This window comes from Bos taurus, chromosome 29 (genome assembly GCF_002263795.3).
Source record: "Bos taurus isolate L1 Dominette 01449 registration number 42190680 breed Hereford chromosome 29, ARS-UCD2.0, whole genome shotgun sequence".
Lineage (NCBI taxonomy): Eukaryota > Metazoa > Chordata > Mammalia > Artiodactyla > Bovidae > Bos > Bos taurus.
In genome coordinates this window covers 26,164,573-26,190,565 of record NC_037356.1, presented here as the reverse complement: position 1 = coordinate 26,190,565, position 25,993 = coordinate 26,164,573, and the positions used below count along the sequence as shown (strand labels likewise).

Below are 25,993 nucleotides of genomic sequence, written 5' to 3'. Positions count from 1 at the left end.
CATAGTTTTATAGTAGTCTTTTTGGGGAAGAACCCAGTATTATCTAACATTATTGGCAAAGTTAAATGTATTTTATATAACAAAGTTCTTAAAATGTTGAGAAGTAACTGAAAAAAGAGTGATGAGTAAATGTTTAGGCTGAGATAATTTATTTCAATAAATCTTTCAAAAGCCTTTTTTAAAATGCTGTTAATAAATTTCTGTGATTTTGTTTCTTTTTAAATTCATTTTTCTGAGAGCATAGCTATTTGTTTTCTATTGTAAAACAACAACAATAATAATAATAATAAAGCAAACTCTCAAAAAAGAAAGAAAGAAAGAAAAAAGATTGTTAGAGTGGATTCCCAGTGGAGGGGTTAACGTGGGCTCTGAGGGCAGTCAAATTTGGTGACCTGTTTTCAGTTTTCCCTTCCATGTTTTATTTCCCTTCCAGTATTCCTAAGTTTTTGTGAATATTTGATTAAGCATTTGGGCCTCATCTTAGCTGTGCTTTAGGAACTTTATACTTGGAATAAAGCAGTAAAGGACAACCTGAACTGGAGAAACAGACTGATGACCAGCTAAGACCAGTTGGCATGTCAGCCTGGGGTGACCTGGCTGGCTGGGGAGATAAATGACAACCAGAAGTTTATGGAATATATAAACGTTTCTTGGGAATTCCAAGAATTAATGGGGGTGAAGGGCAACCTTATAGAAGTCCAGACTTCCCATAGCCAAGCAAGATAGGGGTTAGACCAAACTATCTTCTCCCATGTGTTACTCTGAAAGCTGGTGGTACTCACGACTCCAGGTTACAGTGTGAATAGCACTTTTTTGTTATATTAATAATATAAATATTTAAAACTGTGATGAGAGAATGAGAATAGCAATTACCTTTGCTAAAATTGATACAGAATGGACCTTCTTTTTATCATTCACAATACTGTCAAGCAGGTCAGCTACTGATAGTCCAACAGACCATGATCTTTGACCTTTTACCCTTAATAGTTCCATGGCCCTAGGTTATAAAAATAAAACAGACAAATCATGATTTCATAAAATGCACAAAATATGTATAAACAGTTTTAGCTTATGTATAAGGTATTAATTAGATATTTTTATGACACAAGAGTTATATGACAATTGTTAGGAAAACCAACAGACAGCCCAGTAATTAAGCTTTTCTTAAAATATTAGGCAGTCCACAGTGAGTCAATACAGATGGCCTAATAATATAAAAAGATGCTTACCACCACTAACACTTACTAAATATGAGCTAAAATAATAAATACATTAATTTTTCCCATCAAAATTGGCAAAGAATAAAAAGACTAATGGGCTTCCCTGGTGGCTCAGCTGGTCAATCTGCCTGTAATGCGGGAGACCTGGTTTCAATACCCCTGGGTTGGGAAGATCCCTTGGAGGAGGGAAAGGCTACCCACTCCAGTATTCTGGCTTGGAGAATTCCATGGACTGTATAGTCCATGGGGTCACAAAGAGTCAGACTTGACTGAGCGACTTTCACAAAAAGACTGATAACTACTTTTAGAGAAGCTACAGACAAATTGGCATTCCCATAATTGCTGTTCAAAGTGCAAAATTATCCAAGTTTTTAAGAGGAAGATTTGGCAACACCTGATCTAGAAACACCAGTCCATTCTAAAGGAGATCATTCTAAAGGAGATCAGCCCTGGGTGTTCTTTGGGAAGAATGATGCGAAAGCTGAAACTCCAGTACTTTGGCCACCTCATGCGAAGAGTTGACTCATTGGAAAAGACCCTGATGCTGGGAGGGATTGGGGGCAGGAGGAGAAGGGGATGACAGAGGATGAGATGGCTGGATGGCATCACTGACTCAATGGATGTGAGTTTGAGTGAACTCCGGGAGTTGATGATGGACACGGAGGCCTGGTGTGCTGCGAATCATGGGGTCACAAAGAGTCGGACACAACTGAGCGACTGAACTGAACTGATCTACAAATTACTCTTCTAGGAATTTGTCCTATAGCAATATGCTCAACTATGCAAAGATATACATACAAGTATGCTTGCCTTATTGGAGACAGAAAAAATTTTGGAAACAATTCATCCAAAGAGGACTTATTAAATAGATCACTACCAAATGTAGGACCATATATAGATCTTGAGAAGAACATAAAGTACATTTATGTGTAAAATATGGGAAAATATCCAACATTTATTATTAAGGAAATAAAGTAAGTTGCAGGATAATACGAATAGCATAAATGTATTATAAAAACAACAATAATGATGATAATCCTTGCAGAAGCATGAGAAAACAACGTTTGGACACATGGACGCTAAATTGTTAATAGTGGCTGTTTCTGGAGAATGGAATTACCCCTGCTTTTCACTTTATAGACATCTGCAGTACTTAAAGCTTTATCTTTGCTGTACACCAGAAACTAACACAACATTGTAAATCAACTATACTTTAATTAAAACATAGTTTTATAAGCACATACGTTCTTTTTGTAACTAATTAAAAATTATACAAATTAAACAAACATGTTTGAATTTATTCCTCTTGAAAGCTATAAATGCAGGATTATATAGAGAAGCAGATTAGAATGGATTCTACAACATATTACTATTCTCAATATAAGGCTATTCTTTCCAGTTGTTACAGTCTAAAAATCATAAACTGAAGGTTTAAAAAGCTAAAATCACCTGAACCAGAATTGTTATATTATGAGATAGTAAAACAACAAACGGCATGAAAATATATAGTATGTAGAGTCCAACCTATGGGGTCCAGACCCCTAGAAGGCCTCTGAATAAACACAAAAGAGTCAAGGATCTGTGCTTTATACTTGGTTTCTACCTGAAATTATAATGGGGGTTATCTACATTAGACTAATTTCCAAATGTATTTAACTAGGATTAATAAATACATATTGATTTTTAAGTGGTATGGGCCAATTCTCCTCTACTTTTAAGAAAATAGCCAATATCCTCAGATACAAGATCCTATATCTTAAATATAGAAGTGGTAAATCACTGCCTACAAATAAGGAGTCTATTCCACCCTTTAAAAAGTCAACTTCGTATCTAAGTATTAGGCTTGTAAAACACTCTTAGATCTACTTTGAGATAAGAAATCGAAGAACAGAAAATACTGCTCCCATGCACTCTGGATTTGTCCATACTAGTTAGTTTTATTTGCAGAAGCCTGGTAAGTGCATGCCATGCAAATAGCCATTATGTTAGCTATGAAGTGTATGGTTTTTAGTTGGATACATGCAAATCTACATTCAGCATTACCTGTTGGACAGCTGCATCTGAGAGTCATGATTTGTTACTTCCTCTTGGCCACTCCATATGGGCACTAAAAATTAAATGAAAAATTGATTATTATCTTGTCAATAACTCTCTTAGGAGGAAGATGTGATAAAGGATCATTTGCAGTCAAGGGTACCTATATCAAACTTCATAAACATTTCCCCCCTTCTGGATAGAGTTGCATACTTCCACTGGTAGCACTAAATGTGCTGTATTGATTGCCTGGGGTGAGAAGGCATACAGCTGTAGTTCCCTCAAAACATGATCCCAAAGTCTACTTGCAGCCTGTTACCTGTTCTCTCTCAACACTGGGCCATTTTACTGACTGAGTAGAAAGATTTTCTCAGCAGGCAGTGTATAATAGGCTCCCATGTGCTGTAAGCTCTTGGCATTTGCTCCACTAGGAACCACACAGGCTAATTTCTATCACCAGATGACAAATAATTTGGTCACCTACGGCTTCCCTGGTAGCTCAGCTGGTAAAGAATCTGCCTGCAGTGCAGGAGATCCCTGTTTGATTCCTGGGTCGAGAAGATCCCCTGGAGAAGGGATAGGCTACATACTCCAGTATTCTTGGGCTTCTCTCATGGTTTAGGTGGTAAAGAACCTGCCTGCAATGGGCGAGACCTCAGTTCAATCCCTGGATTGGGAAGATCCTCTGGAGGAGGGCATGGCAACCCACTCTAGTATTCTTGCTTGGAGAATCCCATGGACAGAGGAGCCTGGCAGGCTACAGTCCATGGGGTTGCAGAGAGCCAGATATGATTAAGCAACTAAGCACATACACTCTGGATGAGACTTCCACAGGTGTCAGAGAGCAGGGTCTTGTTTTGTAAAAGCATATTTGGGTTTTCCATTTCCTCTCACTAAACCATTTATAAAAACAATTTAAAAACTCAAAGCTATACATGTGAAATAGATATTTATACCATACTTTAATACGAAATTTAAAATAACATTCTGAAACCTTTTTAATAGTCATTGATTTCTCATCACTGTAAAGACATTCTTTGATACAAACCTTTGGGTAGGCAAAATAGAAATACATTCAGATATGTAAGACATATTTTACACTTAAGATACAAGTCTTCTTTTTCTTGTTTTATTTTTCTGCTGCGCCATGCAGCCTGTAGGATCTTAGTTCCCTGATCAGGGACTGAAACCAGCCCCTGGCAGTAAAAGTGTCAAGCCCTAACCACTAGACTGCCAGAGAATTCCCACAGCTCTTCTAAACTGCATTAAAAATGAGGCCAATTAGTGATTTCTCAGCATCAGCAACAAAGGACACCTTCCCTTCTCAAACTGATTGTAAGCTTCCAGGGGGCAGGGATCATGTGTCCTTCTGTGTCCTCTGGCACAGATTCTCTACCAAAAGAATGCACAAGAAGCAATAGAGAACCAACCTCACATACAATCCATAATTATGTTAAACAAAGAGCAAAATATACTTGGAACGGTTAAGTTGGAAAACATGGAAAAGTTTTAGAAGTTTTTTTTTTTTTTTTTGCTTTTATATACATATATATTTGTAGATATTAAAAATCAGTTTTCATCTTTCTCTCTGGTTCCCTTATTATTTAATGTTAATGGGGTCACTAGAGATTGCAGTTTAGATCTTTAAGTTTCAAGATACCCAAGAGAGAGAATGACTGAGCTAGAAAAGAAATGAACACTATCGAGATGAATAGAATGGTATATGGGATTTTGTATCTCCCCTTTTGGGAGATGACTATGGCTTTGACTTTACAAAGATTTTCCTCTGAGAAGAATTCAGGACATTTGGAAGGCTGAAGTGAAGGGAAGTCATTACTCCCTGACAGAAATGAAGTTCACAGTAGTACCATGGCAAGCTCTTGAGGACTACCCCCTTCACTGTGACAGACTGGACTATTTGTGGGAGATCCTCAGGAGTCCTCAAAGAATGTAGCAGCTCCAGGCAGACACTTGAGCATCTCTGGTTCGGTTAATTAAGATAAAAAGAAAAACAACAACAAAAAACCTCAGCATCAGTGTCTATGTCAATGACAGCCACTGAAGGTCATAGAAGTTTTTATATTAAGTAAAAAAAGCAAAACCAGAAATTGTTACATGAACAATATAAATGCATGTGGACAAATTAATAAGGGTCTTTTTTTTAATGTTTCACTTGAATAGGACTATACATGAATTATTTTCTAAAAGTTTGGTACATTAGTATATTCACAAAAGACAGAAAATTGCAGAGAATAGTCTGCTAGATGAACGAGCGTTTACAGACGTTGGGAAAATAAATAAAAAGGGAAAGGTAGGTATGGGAAAAGAAAGGACACCAGGAAGTCTGGAATTTAATTATGAGTACTACTGCTATTATTACAAACATAATCACGTTTCATCTTTCCTCTCTGAGTTTAGACTTTTAAGAGCCATGAGAAAACAATGTTCAGAGAGATGGAGAAAGCTTCACTATGCTCAAATTTGCTTCTGACACAGTCAGGATTTTCAGTTAAGTTTAGATAGACTTAATTATTTCATTTTTTGTTCACTTATTGCCCAACCGTTCACACTTCCTAAATGCATATTTATCCTAGTTTAAGGATCCCTTTCAAATATTGCATCTAATCAATCCTTATCTTTCTGATTCTATTCCTTAAGAATAGTAATCCTCTGATCCCAAAAATTTTAATAAAAAATGACCATGGGATATTTCTTTTCCCTTAAACATAACACCTACCCCTTAGGTAAGACTGATGCACACAGCAGATGAGCTAACACTGTCTTGAGGTCCAGTCCTTGGATTTCTAAAACACCACTTGAAGGAGTTACCTGCACTTTACATGAATTCACTATCACAGCTAAAAACGCAGCTCCAAATCACATGTAACTAATTTGGTGGAGCACAGCAATGACCTATGATTACAAAAAGATGGTATCAGGATCATTCAAAATATTTCAAAACATATTTACTGAGGCCATTCCAAGTTCAAGGAGTTTACAGTCTGGTGGGGTGAAGACAGGTAAACATGCAATTGTAGCACTGTGATAAGGAGTGTAACAGAGGCATGAGCTTACTTAACCTGGAGAATTAAGGAAGGCTTCCTGGGAGAGGTGGCACTAAAGCCCAGTCTTGAAGGATAAGCAGGACTTAGCCAAGTGAATGAATGTTCAGGGAAAGCAAGTATCAGGTGCAAAGGCAAGGAAGCATGAGAGTGCATGAGCCCCTCAGGAAGCTGCAAGTTGATCATGTGACTAGCATAAAATGCTTGTCCGAATGGCAGAAGATGAGGCCCAGGAAGGAAGCAGGAAACAGATCCTAAAGGGTCTTACATGTCATAGAATTCTTCCCCATGTCATGCTGTAATTGTCATTTGTAGAGGAAATAACTAAAGAGAATAATTTTACGTACACGTATCTGTTATTCTTGTAACTGTTTCTAAATCTTAATGTTGCCTATTTCCAAGTATAGTTTTCCACGTCCCTTTGCCAATTTTCTATTCCTCACCATCTTTCCATCTTGATCACTGTCATAACAGCTACCATTTACTGAGTGTTAATCTGTGCCAGACACTATATACTAAAGGCTTAAGAGAAATTATCTAATTAAGTCACTGCAAGAAAAAGTACAGCTTTGCAGTCAAACCCAGGGTTCAAATCTCAGTTCTGCCCTTACTAAATGTGTAACCTTGGACAAGTTGTTAAACTCACTGAGTCTTAAGCTTCCTTGTATATTGATTTGGAAAAAACCACCACCTCCTTTTTGGGGTGTTTTTAAATTTTAAATAAGATTACAAAGCATTTAATACACACACTAAGCACTCAATAAAAAAATAATTCTAATTTTGCTATGGTGTCACCAATACAAAGACATAACCAACTGGTGTCTACACATGAAACCAGCAGAAAGTGAATCACTCAGTCATGTCTGACTCTTTGTGACCCCATGGACTGTAGCCTGCCAGACTCCTCTGTCCATGGGATTCTCCAGACAAAAACACTGGAGTGGGTAGCCATTCCCTTCTCCAGCAGATTTTCCCAATCCAGGAGTCGAACCCAGGTTCTCCCACATTGCAGGTGGATTCCCACCAGGGAAGCCCAGCAGAGGAAAACCAGCAGAGGGAGCCTCTAATCCGAGGGAAGACTACCTATCAGTGCATGTGTGCCTGCTAAGTCACTTCAGTCGTGTCCAACTCTTTGCAACCATATGGACTGTAGCCCACCAGGCTCCTCTGTCCATTGGATTCTCCAGGCAGGAATACTGGAATCGGTAAGCCACGTCCTTCTCCAGGGGATCTTCCCCACCCAGGGATCGATTCAGCATCTCTTATGTCTCCTGCATTGGCAGGTGGGTTCTTTACTGCTAGCACCACCTGAGAAACCCAAGAATACTAGAGCCATTCCCACCTCAGAGAGGATCTTCCCAATGCAGGGATGGAACCTGGATCTCCTGCATCGCAGACAGATTCTTTACCGTCTGAGCCACCAGGGAAACCCACCAATCAGTGGATGTAATTATTTCTGAAACAAAGTAGAAGACATGATAAAAAAGTGACCTGACAGCAGTCCAAGGCTCAGTGGGAAAGAATCCGCCTGTAATGCAGGAGATGCAGGTTCGATCCCTGGATTGGGAAGATCCCCTAAAGGAGAAAATGGCAACCCATTCCAGTCTTTCCTGGAAAATTCCATGGACAGAGGAGCCTGGTGGGCTACAGTCCATGGGCTCACAAAGACTCAGACACGACTGGGCATGAACATGAGACAAGACTAGACTTAGGGAGATGGGTCAGGGAGTACATAAATAGCTTCCCTGGCATTCATAATGTTCTTAATTGAGTATGGATCCATGAATGTTTGGTCAACTATGTTTTAAAACAAATATATACATTATATATATTCTATGTATCAAATATTACATAAATTATATTTAAGTAATCTCAATTCACATCCATCTACATCTATTTCTAGTTCCTACTTGAGAGTTCCATTCCTTGTACTTAAAAAATATGTATTTACTTATTCATTTATTTATTTTTTGGCTGTGGTGTCTTCACTGCTGCATGTAGGCTTCCTCTAGCTGCAGGGAGTGGGGCTACTCTTCCTTGTGGCGCATGGGCTCTAGGCACGAGGGCTTCAGTAGTTGCAGCTCTCAGGCTTAGCTGCTCCCAGGAATGTGCAATCTTCCTGGACCAGGGGTGGAACTGGTGTGCCTTGCGTTGCAAAGCAGAATCTTAACCACTAGACCACCAGGGAAGCCCAGTTCCTTGTGCTTTTACCCTACTTCTCTTGGACCTCTCTTAAGGCTCATCAGTACTGCCTGTTATAGTCACTTTCTGTATCAGTCTCTAACCTGCCTAAAGACAGGGTCTTTATTCATTTATGCGGCTCCAACAGCAGTCAGCAAAGTGTCTTAGGTTTACTTATCAAGTCACACCATCCTTTATTTTCTCTTTACAATTTGAGATACTCATATAACCATAATGTAAAATGTTCTTATTAATTCAAAAATTATCACTTAGGCGATTGGTTACATTTTGGTATTCCAGTACTTAAAAAGAATGAATGATATCTATATATGTTATTATGCAGTCATTTCCAAGTCATAACAATTAGAAAGAAGACAAGGTGGAGAATGATGTATATTTCATATGCTTGTCCTTACACAGAACATTTCTAAAAGGTGGCATTGTTTCTAGAGAGAGGGACTAGGTGTCTGGCATAGAAGGGAGACATTTTTCTCTACATTATCTTTTTGTACTATTTAATTGTTTTGCAATGTGAATATGACTTTTTCAACTAAAAGAACAGCTTAATAATTTACACTTTAAATAAGGAGAAGGTACACAGACAAAATTCAAATTGTATCAGAATAAACAGCAACTTTACAAAAGAATAAACATCTTGAGACAATATATGGTTAATTACATTTAGCTAGCAAAAGCTTTGAACTCAAACAAATGAAGGAATCTGTGCGATGATGTGATCAGGAAAAACTTCAAAGCATAAATAAGAGGGACTTGACTGAGACCTTGAAGAATAAGGTTTGAATATGCTGAGTGAGGAGGAGAAGGGATTATGAAAAAAGTAAACACAATGGGCAAAGATGCCTGTGGCTGAAGCAAAGCTGTGGGGCAGGGCCGAGAGGCACAAGGCCTGGTTTTAGTCCTTCTTTGACCTGAAAAGGCTCTTGGAACGGTCACTCCTACTATTCCCGCATTCACTGCTGACTCCCTACCACAAACTGTAATCGATGACCCTCTGAGTGGCTTCCAGCTGTCTAACAACATGACTGCCTTCATAACTATAACTGGGAAGGAAGATTAGGGCTGTATTTTGGGACTACTTGAATGGCAAGTGAAAGAATTGAATGATTTGGTCAGAGGAAGCCTGTGAAAGTTTTTGAAAAGAGGAATGTGATTTAGGAAGACTAAATTAATATGTGAAACATACTGCAAACCCTGTAAGTTTTAGCTAATATCATTATTAATTTGGCATCATTTAGAGGGCACACAAGAGGGGAAAGAGCAAATTAACTGGGAGATTTACAATAATCAGACAAGCAAGAGATCAACATGGACCACAACTCAAATGGCAATAGTGAGTAACAATTTGGGTCTTGGGTTTATTTGCATCCCTAGACATGTTACTCAAATACATCTGCTCCAAGTTCTTACTTGCTCCCCTATTCTTGTTCTATTGATTAGTCTTTAGTGTCAGCATTTTGGGCCTGAAAAGCTATGTCTGCTTGAATCACATAGTCAGGTTTTATAAAGGTTTATTCTATTGCCTGAGTCTTTCTAGCGTTGAACTTTCTAGGTAGCCAGTGCAGATTTATACAGATTTTAAATCTTCCTCCGGTTCTTGAGTTAAATGATCACTTCCTCACAGGCAGAGAAGTTCTTTTCTACAATATGCTCTACCCCTCAGCACCGATAGGATGAATAAAGCAGTAATAATACACTTTAAGAGTCAGACACGACTTAGCAACTGGAACAACAATACACTTTAAATGAGGAAGCAATGATTAATTTCCTCCAGATTACCTTTTCAACATATCACTGGCATGCTCAAATACCTTTAATAGCTCCCCTCTGCCTGATAATCTTTCCAACCCTTTACCAGGTATTCAAGAAAAAAATACCTCCTAAATGAGTTATCAACCAAGCTTATCTGGTTGAAACTGTGCAACAAGCAGTCTAGATATTTTTATCCCATGAACACGCCATACCTAAGTGTGTACCTTTGCCTGTTTTCCCATTCCTGGAATGTCTCTCTGACTCTTTGCTATTTATTTGAATCCTATTCATTCTTCCAAAGTGCAGTTCAATGATGGCCTGCATAAAATTTTCTCCAGTCATTTCAACCCATGTTAAATGCTCACTCATAAATGTCTAAGCACTGTAAGTCTAAAATATATTCATTCTGGCCCTTAATCAAAGACTGCCCTATACTTTTAATGTCAACCAAAATAGCTTTATAAAAAATTTTATCTAATCACTCTAAAATAATTTTTTAAAAGATGTTTAGATGTGGACCATTTTAAAAATCTTTAATTTTTTACAAGATTGCTTCTATTTTATGTCTTGGTTTTCTGGCCCCAGGCATGTGGGATCTCAGCTCCCCGACCAGGGACTGAATGCACCCCTCTGCATTGGAAGGCAAAGTCTTCACCGCTGGACTACCAGGGAAGCCCCCAGAATAATTTTTAAGAGTGGCGAAGGCAGAGGCTGTGTTCTGTGCCTCTTCTGGATCACACTGGCATCTTACATAGTGAATAGATATACTTGCTTAAAATGAATGAAAATTAGCAAACTTAGGATAGTGCACTTTTATCACCAGACCAACCTGACTTTACAGCATGAGAGAAATAATAAAGAAAAAAAAGAGATTATTGAATTAAATAGGGAAAGCAATCTTGTGGGATAGGAAAAAGGGCTTTCAAATCCAGGGGGACTAGATTTTATGAATGGTTTCTATGGTAGGGACAGAGCACAGAGCAAGTAGCTGGTTAAAAGAAAAAAAGGGTCGGGGCCATAAGGGTAAATAAAGAGTGAATATTCTGTTTAAAAGGTGAGAAAGAGACAGGAGGTATGCACCTAGGGAGAAAGTCTGGACTTAGGAAAGGAAAGCAAGACTGCAGGATGGGAAAGTAAAGGAAAGAGTTCTGTACATGCTTTGAAGTGAAGTGAAGTCGCTCAGTCGTGTCCGACTCTTTGTGACCCCATGGACTGTAGCCCACCAGGCTCCTCTGTCCATGGGATTTTCCAGGCAAGGATACTGGAGTGGGTTGCCATTTCCTTCTCCAGGGAATCTTCCCAATCTTCAGGAAATGCACTCAGTTTCCAAGTCACACACCCAGGGATCGAACCCAGGTCTCCAGCATTGCAGGCAGATGCTTTAACCTCTGAGTACATGCTTTACATGTGTGTAAAAGTCGTTCAGTCAAGTCTGACTCTTTGCGACACTATGGACTGTAGCCTGCCAGGCTCCTCTGTCCAGGGGATTTTCTAGGAAAGAATGCTCGACTAGGTTCCCATGCCCTCCTCCAGGGGATGGTCCAGACCCAGCGACTGAACCTGGGTCTCCTGCATTGCAGGCAGATTCTTTACCATCTGAGCCACCAAGGAAGACCTGTGTATGCTTTAAGGTTTATTTAAATGTTGCTCGCCCGAAAATTAAACTTTTAAATTCATCCTGGATGCTGAAATTCAAATATAAAATATAAAAATAAAAATACATAACCTAAGGAGTCTTGCCTTTTATTTACCCGAGTAAATACAATTAGAATGACACATTTGTAGAGTTTATTCACAATACAGGGCTCCACACACAAAAGGCACTCAAATGTGGAAGGAAAACCAACTAGGCTCCACAAGTGGAGTCCCCAGAACTGTGCATATATGCATACCATGGTCTCTGGTGATATCAATTATCAATATAACTAATAAACATGTATTTCTTACCTTTGTCTTCTCCCTGCTCACCAATAACCCATACTTCTTTTCCCGAAGTCTGTGCCTTCAAGACATTTGTAATAATATATTGTAATCTCTGTGAATCCAGATTGCACCCAATTCCAATCACTCGGTTTGCAGGAAATGCACTCAGTTTCCAAGTCACATAGGTCATGATTTCCACTAAATATTACATACAAGGTGAAAATATAAATTATTTTTTAATATATGCTTCTAGCCTAGTTCCTGAACAAAATACTTTAATAAGTATATCAAAACCTTTATACATTCTTCTTAGATCTTACATGCACTTGGAAGCATTATTTATTATTATATAAATTTATTTTAATTAATAATTAAAAACAACTAACAAGTATTCAGCATCATTTTACATAAATTTGTATTAAATATAAATTTTTAAGAGTGGAAAACAGATCATGTCCTAGAGCAGTTAAGGATGAAAGATGAAAACTGGGTATAGAAAACCAGAAGATAAATTTTTTCATTGATCAAGTTCTCTTTTACATCTAGCTTAAGGTGAATTTCTACCTTGAAATTAAAACACTGGTTCATACACCACCACCATGTGGTACAGCATTATCAACAAAAACACAACCATTTTTTTATTCTGTGCCAAAAAGGTGTCAGGAATTTAAAACCAACATCTTTTAATCAATTACTGTAAGAAAACAAGTGAAATGCCTATCATACTCCTCTAGTGGGAACATTAAAAAAAAAAAAAAAAAAAATCTGTTCACCCATTTGAGTCCAGTACCATCTAATCCTTTGAAAAAGTTTCTCAAGTAATTTGAGAAACAATTTAAAATAAAAATTTTAATGTTAAAAATCCACTCTGGTGTGCTCACTAGCATCTTATGACACTTCAGAGTTAACAAAAGACCCTTCCTATAAGATATTGCATCTTTCTCTTGGGCGTTTAACTGTGTTCTCACTGAGAAAGGCATGGCTAACAACCTGGAATATATTAAAAGTAGTACTGCATAAAAAATTGTAAGTTGTAACCTTCTAGTTACTCCAGTCAGTAGTAGTGACTGGCTGACAGGATGTGGAAAGCACTGCCTTGTTCATCGAAAGAGCAATTTAACTGAAGACTCCAGCTGTCCCTTTACAACCCCGTTTTATGACTTTTATCAGAAATGGCAATTCTACTGAGGAACTGGGCCATCAAATTCATTTAGAATAAAACTTTATACCTGGTTGAGATGCAACGAGCAGGATGGCGTGCTGACTATAATGTCCCAGAGCTGGGACAAGGGCTCTGAACATGTCCACATTGCTCTGCACCACATCGAGGTAGGACTGAGAACTACCCAGAGAGTTGACTGTGAAGATCACCACCTTGGAATGAGCAGAGGCAGACAAATCTAATGAATAAAAAGAAACAGTCTGAGCTCAAGATAAAGGTTTTAACCAAGTTCTTGTTCATGATGATCAGGTTTTTCTTTTCTACAATTATACAGCTTTTAGCAGTTGCCTCCAGATCAACCCTGTCTCCATAGGAAGGATACAAAATGCTGAGATCTGCTCCAGAAAGAGAATTAGAAGCAACAGTGTATCCCAAGGGAGGAAAGAGCAGAAAAGATAAAATAAATTACAGGATCCAGACTTTACAAGCAGGGAGGGATTTGGGTTTTTATATAATTCACAATTTTTTTTAGAAAAAATAAATATATGCTATAGGCAGAATGCACCTATAATCACTTACATCACTGATTTTTAACCTTAAGTTTAGGAGTCCTACAGTTCCTTGAAAGTGACTCAGAGACCATGCAGGAATAGTAGAAAGTAGAAACATGGCTGGCAGGCACAGCTTCATGCTATTTACTTTGACCTCTGCAAGCAGTGCAGTGCTGCTTCTATCTGCTTTATTTATTAAGGATTCTACTCCAAAGAGGAAAAAAATGATTTGACTTTAAATCATTAAATTTTTAATTTAAATAGTGTTTAAATAGTGTTGGCTCATTTTCTACTTTTCCTTACGCTGAAGTCCAGTATCTTGGTTTTAGGTTCAAGTGAAAGAGGAGAGTGAAAAAGTTGGCTTAAAGCTCAACATTCAGAAAACGAAGATCATGGCATCTGGCCTCACCACTTCAGGGGAAATACATGGAGAAACAGTGGAAACAGTGTCAGACTTTATTTTTTTGGGCTCCAAAACCACTGCAGATGGTGACTGCAGCCATGAAATTAAAAGACGCTTACTCCTTGGAAGGAAAGTTATGACCAACCTAGATAGCATATTGAAAAGCAGAGACATTACTTTGCCAACAAAGGTCCGTCTAGTCAAGGCTATGGTTTTTCCAGTGGTCATGTATGGATGTGAGAGTTGGACTGTGAAGAAAGCTGAGTGCCGAAGAATTGATGCTTTTGAACAGTGGTGTTGGAGAAGACTCTTGAGAGTCCCTTGGACTGCAAGGAGATCCAACCAGGCCATTCTGAAGGAGATCAGCCCTGGGATTTCTTTGGAGGGAATGATGCTAAAGCTGAAACTCCAGTACTTTGGCCACCTCATGTGAAGAGTTGACTCACTGGAAAAGACTCTGATGGTGGGAAGGATTGGGGGCAGGAGGAGAAGGGGACAACAGAGGATGAGATGGCTGGATGGCATTGCCGACTCGATCGACTGAGTTTGAGTGAACTCCAGGAGTTGGTGATGGACAAGGAGGCCTGGCGTGCTCCAATTCATGGGGTCGCAAAGAGTTGGACACGACTGAGCAACTGAACTGAATTGAACTGAACTGAATGGGACTTACATATAAGCAACTGTTATGACGTAGAAAAAGCTGTTCAAAATTCATGCCTCTGACCCTTAAGCACACTTAAGCTATTTCACAACTGCATTACTCTCTACAACACAGTATGTCTTGCAGTAAACTGAGACTGAAGTCGCTCAGTCATGTCCAACTCTTTATAAGCCCATGGACTGTAGCCTACCAGGCTCCTCTGTCCATGGGGTTTCCCAGGCAAGTGTACTGGAGTGGGTTGCCATTTCCTTCTCCAGGGGATCTTCTCGACCCAGGGATCAAACCCAGGTCTCCCGCATTGCAGGCAGCACTTTACTGTCAGAGCCACCAGGGAAGCATTGTCTTGCAGTAACTGCATGTCAAAACAGTGGCCAGAATTATCAGCATCAGTAACAGCAGAAAAATAATAAAGTAATAGAGAGATACCAGTTCAGTCAACATGTATAAATCTTTATTAGCATCCTAGTGAGACAATGAGTAGATTCCAGAGTTTACAGTCTTAATTAAGCCTCTTAAGGCCATTTTTCTAAACAAGTTGCAGAAGGGAACCTGTGTGCTATGTGTCTGTGAGATGCATTATCCAATTTCAGTTGATATTCTGACACAATTGTGGGGGTAGAGATCCAAAAACTGAAGTCCTAGATTTTAATTATGTCTGTTCATGAGTATTCTTAATTCCTATGTTCTAATGCTCATACGAAAAACCTGGTGATGAGTCTAAATCTCAGTACTGGAAGACATTAGAAGTGAAAGGTATATAGTTAACACTTCAATACCACTTCTATGTGCCAGGTACTGTTTTAAGACCTTGACATGTACGTACTCACTTAATGTAATCCACAACACACTCTGGGGTCCATATCATCCCCATTTTACAGGTGAGGAGTCTGAGGCATAGAGAAGTTTAGTTAACTTGCTCAAAGTTATAGAGCTAGTAAATAGCAGAGTCAGAATTCAAGCCCAGGCAATCTGGCTTCAGGGTGCTGATAAACATTATGCGATATTTTGAAACTCAGTCCTATACTCTCATAAAATGGAAGGAAATTGATATCTGGAAGGTCGAGGGAGCTTGTCCATAGTATTAAATATCAGTGAACGGTTGAACTATGACTCTACAACCAAGACAGGCCCCAACCGATCTTGCCAAGATTTTTCTTTTCTTTTCTTTTCCTCCTGTAGCTTCCTCTACTTCGAATGATGGAAATGCCCTCACCCTCAAGGATGACTCAGAAGTAAACAGAGCAGTACAAATGCAAGAAAGGCTTCCTGCTTCAAAGCCTTTTACTCTCTCCATAGGCCTGGGGTGGACACCAGGCTTCTGTAAGTTTAAAAACCACACAGGTGATTCTCACACAAGAGATCAACCTATAACCTGCTGACTATTGAGCAAATTTTACTTTGTTCCCTATGTCGTCAGCAACAATTTATAATATTCAACTGCTGCTGCTAAGTCACTTCAGTCGTGTCTGACTCTGTGTGATCCCACAGACGGCAGCCCACCAGGCTCCCCCGTCCCTGGGATTCTCCAGGCAAGAACACTGGAGTGGGTTGCCATTTCCTTCTCCAATGCATGAAAGTGAAAAGTGCAAGTGAAGTCGCTCAGTCGTGTCAGACTCTTAGCGACCCCATGGACTGCAGCCTACCAGGCTTCTCCACCCATGGGATTTTCCAGGCAAGAGTACTGGAGTGGGGTACCATTGCCTTCTCCGAATATTCAACTACTGAACATTTTTTTCTCTAGGCACAGACATACCCATACACACATTTTGCTTATGTATCCAGAGACTATTTATTTCTGGAGTGAATCATAAGAAATTGGTAACAAACTCATTTGAAATGCCAGCTCAGCTGCTTACTGTGTGACTAAAGCCACAATCTGAGCAAACTATAAAATAAAGTAAGAGCAGTAATGGGATATGAATACATGTAAATTAGCTAGAATATATTGCTGATTCCCTGAAAAAACATGGCATCTGTAATTATTATTAAGAGATAAGAGACCAACATAATAGTGTCATCAGCCAGGAAATAACATAATCAAAATAATATCATAGGATAATTATTCTATTAGCTCTGTTTAATATAAAAGAAATCAGCAAGAAGGAAACAGGAACCTTCTTATACTGCTGGTGAGAGTATAAATTAGTACAACTCAAAAATATATATTTTAAAAAACACCTTTTATGAATTCCCTGGTAGACCAGTGGTTAGGACTCTGTGCTTCCACTGCAGAGGGTAAGCACTGAATCCCTGGTCTGGGAACTAATTTCCTGAATGCCTCAAGGCACAGCCAAAATTAAAGAAAAATTTTACTTAACATAAATAGAAACAACTTTTGACCCAGTAATTCTACTTTATCCTACTGGGTAGAGAAATACATAGAGATTTTTACATTACAATGTTCTCTGTAGCATTATTTATAATCACCAAAAAATAAACAAACAACAAAATTAAATGTCTACCAATAGAAGATACTCATCCGATGGAGTATTATTAAGAAGCTGTTCAAGAAATATAAGTATTTAGATCTCTATGTGCTGTTAACAATGATCTTCAAAATGATAATATAAATTCATCAATAACTTAAACACAGAATTGCCATATGTTCTGGCAATTCCACTTCTGGGGACATCCCTAAAGGAACTGAAAAGAGGTGTTCAAACAAATACTTGTACATACATGCTCATAGCAGGACTACTCACAAGACCAAAAAGATGCAACCCAAATGTATAGCAACTGATAAACAGATAAATAAAATGTGGCATATCCACACCACGGAACATTATTCAGCCATAAACAGGAGGGGTGCACTGATACACACTACAATATGGACAAACCCTGAAAACACTGCGCTAAGTGAAGAAGGCCAGGCACAAAGGCCACGTGCTATGTACTTCCATTAAAGGCAGGTCCACAGAACAGGCCGGTGACTGCCAGGGCCTTGGGCAGAGGGGAAAAAGGGGAGTGACTGCTTAAGGGATGGTGGGTTTCCTTCGGGGGTAGGAAAATGTTCTGGAACTAGACGGTGGTGATGGCTGCACAGCACTGTGAAAGTGCTGACCGTCACTAATGTAAATTTACATACATGTATGTTAGCACAATAGGAAAAAAAAGGGATAAAAATATCAAGTGCAAAATCAAGTGCAGAACCAGTTTCCCCAATATGACTCCTAAAGCAACTACTCTTTTAACGGTTCCCTCAGTGTTTCTCCAGATTTAGTCTATGCACACACTGTTTGTTTACATATATATAGTATGGACATTTGCAGGATCATATACACATATGTATATACTTCTCCAAAGTATTTTAGCAGCTATTTTAAAAAATCCAAATGGAGCAAAGTACAACTCTAGGATGATCATCAATGCCTGTCATGATGGGGCACTAGTAAAATGTCAAAATCAGCTTCAGTTCAGTTCAGTTCAGTCTCTCAGTCATGTCCGACTCTTTGCAACACCATGAATCGCAGCACGCCAGGCCTCCCAGTCCATCACCAACTCCCGGAGTTCACTCAAACTCATGTCCATCAAGTCGGTGACGCCATCCAGCTATCTCATCCTCTGCCGTCCCCTTCTCCTCCTGCCCCCAATCCCTTCCAGCATCAGGGTCTTTTCCAATGAATCAACTCTTCACATGAGGTGGCCAAAGTATTGGAGTTTCAGCTTTAGCATCAGTCCTTCCAAAGAACACCCAGGACTGATCTCCTTTAGAATGGACTGGTTGGATCTCCTTGCAGTCCAAGGGACTCTCAAGTCTTCTCCAACACCACAGTTCAAAAGCATCAATTCTTCGGCACTCAGCTTTCTTCACAGTCCAACTCTCACATCCATACATGACCACTGGAAAAACCATAGCCTTGACTAGACGGACCTTTGTTGACAAAGTAATGTCTCTGCTTTTCAATATGCTATCTAGGTTGGTCATAACTTTCCTTCCAAGGAGTAAGCGTCTTTTAATTTCATGGCTGCAATCACCATCTGCAGCTTACAATAATTATTAATGTGCTTTTCCATATCATAGACCATATCTGAGATGTTAGTAACATTAAATCACTTCATATAATAGTAATTAAATTGTTATCAGGACTATGCAATCAAAATTAACAAGGGGAACATAAAAGTTACCCCAAAATAGTACTCATTCATTCAAAACTCCTTACTTGGTGGCCAGCACCAAACACTATATATCTACTCCAAGGATTGTAGTATTTCAATTATCTGAAACAATTGTTACTGATGGTTAATGAGACACACAGGAAGAAACAATTTCCTCAGGTCCTAAATGGCCCCATAACCTCTAGGGTCCATGTACTAAGCAGTCTCTCCTGGAGAGATTTGGAAGGGTTAAGAGGTCCCTTAAGGACTTCAGTACCTAGAAAGGACAGGCACAAGAGAATACTCAGCTCCCCAAAGGATCCTACAAAAGGATCATTAAGGCAACTATTGTACTCTTTCCAGAGAAGGAAAATAAATGCATTGTATCCTACAGGGATCAAGAGACTTGCCACAACTACTATATCCAATGTTTATAACCTATAGGTACAATTTCAACTTTTCTGATCCACTGTGGTTCTTAGTACATTCAGGCGTGTGAAATCATATGTCTCATTATTTCACTTGGAAAATATGGTTAAGAATACTGGAGACCTGCGTAAGGAAAGGCAAAGGAAAGCTAAGCAACTATAACATATTACAACCTGACTGACCGTAGCTATAACCTGGTTTCTGAGACTAAACATTCTCTAGTTCAATGGTCTTCCAGTTTTTTTGCTGATGTATCCCTGGTAATAAAGTAATTTTAATCCCTAATCATATTTATATTCACCTACATATATATGTGTCTATACTAATATATTACATACATTGTTAAATAGATGCAAATCTTTTGAGTTAAAAAGAGGAAATAAAAATTACTTTTTAACATTTTAAATTTCACTTGTTAATGATATAAATTCTCTTTTTGTTCCTGTTAAAATTCACTTTAACAATATATTTTTAGTGAAATCAATGTGAATTCAATTTTTAAAAAAATTTTTTAATTCAAAAGATTTGCATCTATTTAACAATGTATGTAATATACATAGGGTTTGGTGCTTGCCACCAAGTAAGGAGTTGCTATATATAGCACTTCATTATATACCAAGAGGTATATATTAATTCCCATTTTACAGATAATAAGATTGAACTTTGAGAGGTTATATAATCTGGCAAATGGCAAAACTAGTATGCAAAGCCTAATCTGTCTAACTCTAAAAACAGTGTTGTTAACCAATCTATTATGAAAAAGGAAGCATTTAGAGAAAATAATTAATACTAAGGTGTGAGTCAGATACCAAGAATAAATCTTTCCAACCAATACGAATGTTATCTGCTTATCTCTTATTAACATCATTAGTTGTAATCTCTCTATGACTTAAGGTAAGTCCCTTAATTTATATGAATCTTAGTTTCCCCAATATGTAAACTGAGGGACTTGGACTAAGTGATCTTCAAGATGCTTTCAGCATTAAAATTCTAGGACTCCAGGCAGAACACAGAGACTTTTTAGGGCAGTGAAATACTGGTTGATACTATAATGGTAAATACATGTTTGATTTGTCCACATTCATAGAATACACAGACAAGAGTGAATCCTAATGTAAACTATGGACTTTAGATGATAATCATGTGTCCACGGAGGTCTGTCAATTGTACTACTCAGGTAGGGGACGTTGACAATGCAGAGCCTATGCATGTACAGGGCAGGAGGTACACAGAAAAAAACCTCTGTACCTTCTGCCCAACAGTACCCTGAACCTGAAACTGCCCTAAAATAACGTACAGAAAAACTGACTCAAATACAGAGGCGAACAAGGCACAAATCTTTGAAGCAGAATAGCCAGACCTTTGCTGATCTCCACATTAGGCAGGTTGAAGATGTCAAGGTCCATCATCCCTCCTTTAGTCCCTTCTGAGAAGTCTAAAAGGACCAGTTTGTCTGCAATGCCCTGGACAGTGCAAAAAGAAAAAGAACAGTATTACACTGAACATGCTCAGTTACTCAGTTGAAATTTATTCAGAGATGACAGCTAAAGAGTGTGTGTGTGTGTGTGTCTACTCAGGTCCTCAGTTGTGTCCAACTCTTTGTGACGCCATGGACTGTAGCCCACCAGGCTTCTCTGTCCATGGAATTTTTCAGGTAAGAATACTGGAACAAGTTGCCATTTCCTACTCTAGGGGATCTTCCTGACCTTGAGCTGTTGCATCTCCCGCATTGGCAGGCAGATTCCTTGCCACTGCACCACCTGGGAAGCCCACAGAAAAACACACGTAGGCCTTATGACTCTCTCATGAAGGAAGTAACACAGCAGCAACAAAAGGGGTATGCAAGCAGGAAAGCAGTATCATGCACTTGAATGATGTGATCCTTTGGCTTAACCAAAAACCATGTTCTGAAGGAGATCAGCCCTGGGATTTCTTTTTTTTTTTTTTTTTTCAGTGTCTCTTTTGCTGTCTCGTATACAGGGTTATCGTTACCATCTTTCTAAATTCCATATATATGCGTTAGTATACTGTATTGGTGTTTTTCCTTCTGGCTTACTTCACTCTGTATAATAGGCTCCAGTTTCATCCACCTCATTAGAACTGATTCAAATGTATTCTTTTTAATGGCTGAGTAATACTCCATTGTGTATATGTACCACTGCTTTCTTATCCATTCATCTGCTGATGGACATCTAGGTTGCTTCCATGTCCTGGCTATTATAAACAGTGCTGCGATGTACATTGGGGTACACGTGTCTCTTTCCCTTCTGGTTTCCTCAGTGTGTATGCCCAGCAGTGGGATTGCTGGATCATAAGGCAGTTCTATTTCCAGTTTTTTAAGGAATCTCCACACTGTTCTCCATAGTGGCTGTACTAGTTTGCATTCCCACCAACAGTGTAAGAGGGTTCCCTTTTCTCCACACCCTCTCCAGCATTTATTATTTGTAGACTTTTGGATCGCAGCCATCTGGGATTTCTTTGGAGGGAATGATGTGCTGAAGCTGAAACTCCAGTACTCTGGCCACCTCATGCGAAGAGCTGACTCACTGGAAAAGACTCTGATGCTGGGAGGGATTGGGGGCAGGAGGAGAAGGGGATGACAGAGGATGAGATGGCTGGATGGCATCACTGACTCGATGGACGTGAGTCTGAGTGAACTCTGGGAGTTGGTGATGGACAGGGAGGCCTGGCGTGCTGCAATTCATGGGGTCACAAAGAGTCGGACATGACTGAGCGACTGAACTGAACTGAACTGAAAAGGGTTTAAATAGAAAGTCTCAAATTGCAGGTTTCTTTGGATGGGATAATGAGTAATAAAGATGACACAGTACACTCAATATATTTGCTGTTGTTTTTGAGTTTGTTTTCATAACTTCCCATTCTAAAGAATCTAGAGTGATTTTTTGGTCTATTTTAGCACCATTGGTCATTTAGCATTTGGTTATTTTAGCACCATTTGGTCATTTCTAGCATGAAAGTCAACATTAATGCCAAGTTTCTCTAAAGAAAACAGATAATAGACATAGAGCTAAAACAGAACCAATTATCATGCAGTTTTCTCTCCCAGAGATCTCATGGAAACTACTCCACATGCAGTAGACAGCTCCCTGGGAGCCATGGTGGGCTGACTGTTCATGATGGCACAGAAACTCCTGAGAGTCAATTTACCTTTGTGAGAGTTCTTTTTCCAAAAAGTAAAGGACCTGGGCATCTCTCCTAACTTAGAGCTTCTCAACCTTTAAGAAAGAGGTCATCATTTAATACATCAGTGAAGCACACTGATCATGAGGGATACTTTTAAACTGCAGATCTGGAACAGGGCCTGAGATTAGGCATTTCTAATAAGATCTCAGATGATGCCAATGCCACACATTGGGTAGTAAGGATCTAGAATACAGGATCCATAAACAGAATGCCAGCCTCAAACCCTGGCTCCTTTTATTAACAGTATGATTTGGGGCAAATTGGGTAACCTCCCTATGCCCTGGTTTCTCCACTTGTCAAACGACAGTAATGACAGTACCTAAGCCATAAGGTTGTTGCAAAAATGAATCAAGTGTTTAGATGAGTGCCTGGTACCTAGCAAACATTTAGTAAAGGTGAGTTATTGCTGTGACCATCATTACAACGACTGCCATTATTATGACTACTACTGCACTAGTGGAATATTGTTGCACTATTTGAATACTGTACCTCGTATCAAAATATTAACTTTTTTTCCTTTTGTTTTGCTTTTTTTGGGCCGCATGGGCATGTGGGATCTTTGTTCCCCAACCAAGGATCAAACTCGTACCTCTGCATTGGAAGTGCAGAGTCTTAACCACTGGCATGCCAGGGAATTCCTCAGAATACTAATGTTTAACAGGAAAAACAGAAAAAAACTTTCCATCTAGACAGTTCACAGACAAATACGGACAGTGAGACTTCTAACCATTTAATATGACTTTAAGGGGCCTTCTTGTGCTGTGCTGTGCTGTCCTGAGTCGCTCAGTCATGTCCAGTTCTTTGCAATCCCATGGACTGCAGCCTGCCAGGCTCCTCTGTCCATGGGGATTCTCCAGGCAAGAATACTAGAGTGGGTTGCCATGCCCTCCTCCAGGGATCTTCCCCATCCAGGGATCGGACCCAGGTCTCTCGCATTGCAGGTGGATTCTTTACCATCTGAGCCACCAGGTAAGCCCAAGAATAGGGTAGCCTATCCCTTCTCCAGGGGATCTTCCTGACCCAGGAATCAAACCAGAGTCTCCTGCATTGCAGGAGGATTCTTTATCAGCTGAGCTACCAGAGAAGCCCACTTACTACACTTACCAAATGCAAATAAAATCGATAAAACTCTTAAACACTTACCAAATGCAAATAAAATCAATAAAACAGTACTCAACTCAGTACTGTTGTTGCTGCTGCTAACTCGCCTCAGTCATGTCCAACTCTGTGCGACCCCATAGACGGCAGCCCACCAGGCTCCCCCATCCCTGGGATTCTCCAGGCAAGAACACTGGAGTGGGTTGCCATTTCCTTCTCCAATGCGTGAAAGTGAAGTCGCTTAATCGTGTCCGACTCTTAGAGACCCCATGGACTGCAGCCCACCAGGCTCCTTCGTCCATGGGATTTTCCAGGCAAGAGTACTGGAGTAGGGTGCCACTGCCTTTTCCGACACTTAGCAAAAGCAAGTAAAATCGATAAAACTCAGTACTGTTAGGGATACCGAAATGAGGTTGATGTGTACATTGTTATTAGCAGCATAAATTACTTCTGCCTGTCTGAAGAGCAATCTAGCAATATATAGTAAGTGCCATAAGAACTATTCATGCCCTCTGATTCACAGTACTACTTCTGAGATTCTGTACACCTAAAAGAAAATTCAGACAAGAAAATAAGCAACTTCTAAGGCAATGTTTATAGAAATACTCTATTTAGTAACAAAAGATCTGCAAACATTTCAAATTCCAATTAAGAAGAGGAGTGCATTCAAATGGAGGATGGAGGAAATGAAACTATAATGTGCTACAAGTTAGCATATATTGTCCTGAATAGTCAGCTTTTAAAATCTTCTAGCGCCCTGGATACAATTTCACTCTTTGCTTAAGTAGAACCTACCTCCAAGACATAAGTGAATCTTAAATAGAAAGAGACGAATTTACATGTCAATCAATCAAATTTTAATAGAACAGAAACTCAAACACCAGCTACCAAACAAATATATCAAGGGAGAGCCAGTCTATTTTGGGCTACATTGCTCAAATGCCACAGACATGCTATTACCACGACACTGGGGATACTGGGCTGGGGAGGGTCTTTTCAACTTCCCTGGAGGGAGATTTAAGCCTTTCTAAACATAATTTATATAGAAAAGATCCAGTAAAAAAGGATTGATGAAAAAATAGACAAATTTCAGACCACTGTAAAATATCAAATCAGGAACTATGATCCTAAAAGAAAGTGGAGTAATTACACTTTCAAGAAAAGGCAATTTAAGAAAATGTTAACGTTGGAAAGAGCTAAATTAAGTATTATATTAAATAGAGTTTAATTAAAGCAGCATGACTCAGAAAACACAAAAGCATTTGTGACTAAGTCAGATGAGTGTCAACCTGAGGTTCCCTTGGATTAGGATGATGAGCCCATTGTTCAAACCAGGTTTTCAAAGCCTAGTCCACGTCTAACTACTAATTATGAAACAACATTACTAATGAGAGCTTTCAGCTGTTTTTTTGTCAACTTACTAAATATATTTTAAGGCAAAATGAGGTTTTCCCACATGACAAAATGAAGCTATTATTTCTTGTGTGTTAAAACAGAAACTGCCTAAAAGTGTAGCAATATGACGTGTATTTATAACCACTATGCTTACGTACTTTGGCTGAAATTGCTAGTGTGCAGGCAATTCCCAGTTCTCCACCTCCAACCACGGTAATTTTATTGACTGTTTTATTCTCACGATTTGCCCAGTTCTTTGAATTTATATCTGAGACACCTAAAAAGAAAAGCAGATTATCATAATTTAAAAATAATATCAAAAGTCTTTTTAGCATTTAAAAAAAACCCAAACTTTAATAACTTGGACAGAAAAGATGGTACTAGGCATTCCATACAGGCATTCAAAAATATTTTTGAACAAATGAAACGCAAGGAAGACAGGAATCTCATATTAAATACTTTACGCAGAGGCTACCACTTTAAAAAGAAAAGGTCTTTCTAAGCTTGAAAAAAATAAGATTTCCTAATTTTGAAAAACATTGTGACTCTTCCTGCTCTAGTCTACAATGCAAAAAAATGTTTAAAACTTACTAAATTGTTGCAAGCATGGTTATTTTCCTTTGTCTTCAATGAAAAACAATGAGAATCACAGATTCTCTGGTCCAATATACTGAACGAGGCAAAAAGCTACGTACACATATAATGAAAAAGGTTTGGGATCATTAATATATATCAAGTGGTTTTGAACAAAACAAACTATTTTATCTGTCAGAATAAAAGTAATCTTTTACATTTTAAGAAGCCA

General features: G+C 39.0%; 1 protein-coding gene across 7 annotated transcripts in view; it reads right to left on the bottom strand.

Moving 5' to 3' along the window:
* The window catches only part of UEVLD (UEV and lactate/malate dehyrogenase domains), a 67,014-nt gene that overhangs the window by 4,262 nt on the left and 36,759 nt on the right, over window positions 1-25,993 (bottom strand). For 6 of the 7 annotated variants that reach the window (XM_024987070.2, XM_005226749.5, XM_010820874.4 and 3 more), the window contains 6 exons: window positions 25,347-25,465; window positions 20,852-20,954; window positions 13,420-13,590; window positions 12,215-12,388; window positions 3,264-3,327; window positions 874-997 (listed from right to left, as the gene is read on the bottom strand). In XM_024987070.2, the coding sequence (XP_024842838.1) occupies window positions 874-997; window positions 3,264-3,327; window positions 12,215-12,388; window positions 13,420-13,590; window positions 20,852-20,954; window positions 25,347-25,465 (755 nt within the window). The remainder of the gene's footprint in view (window positions 1-873; window positions 998-3,263; window positions 3,328-12,214; window positions 12,389-13,419; window positions 13,591-20,851; window positions 20,955-25,346; window positions 25,466-25,993) is intronic. The other variant, XM_059882862.1, reaches the window with a different exon arrangement.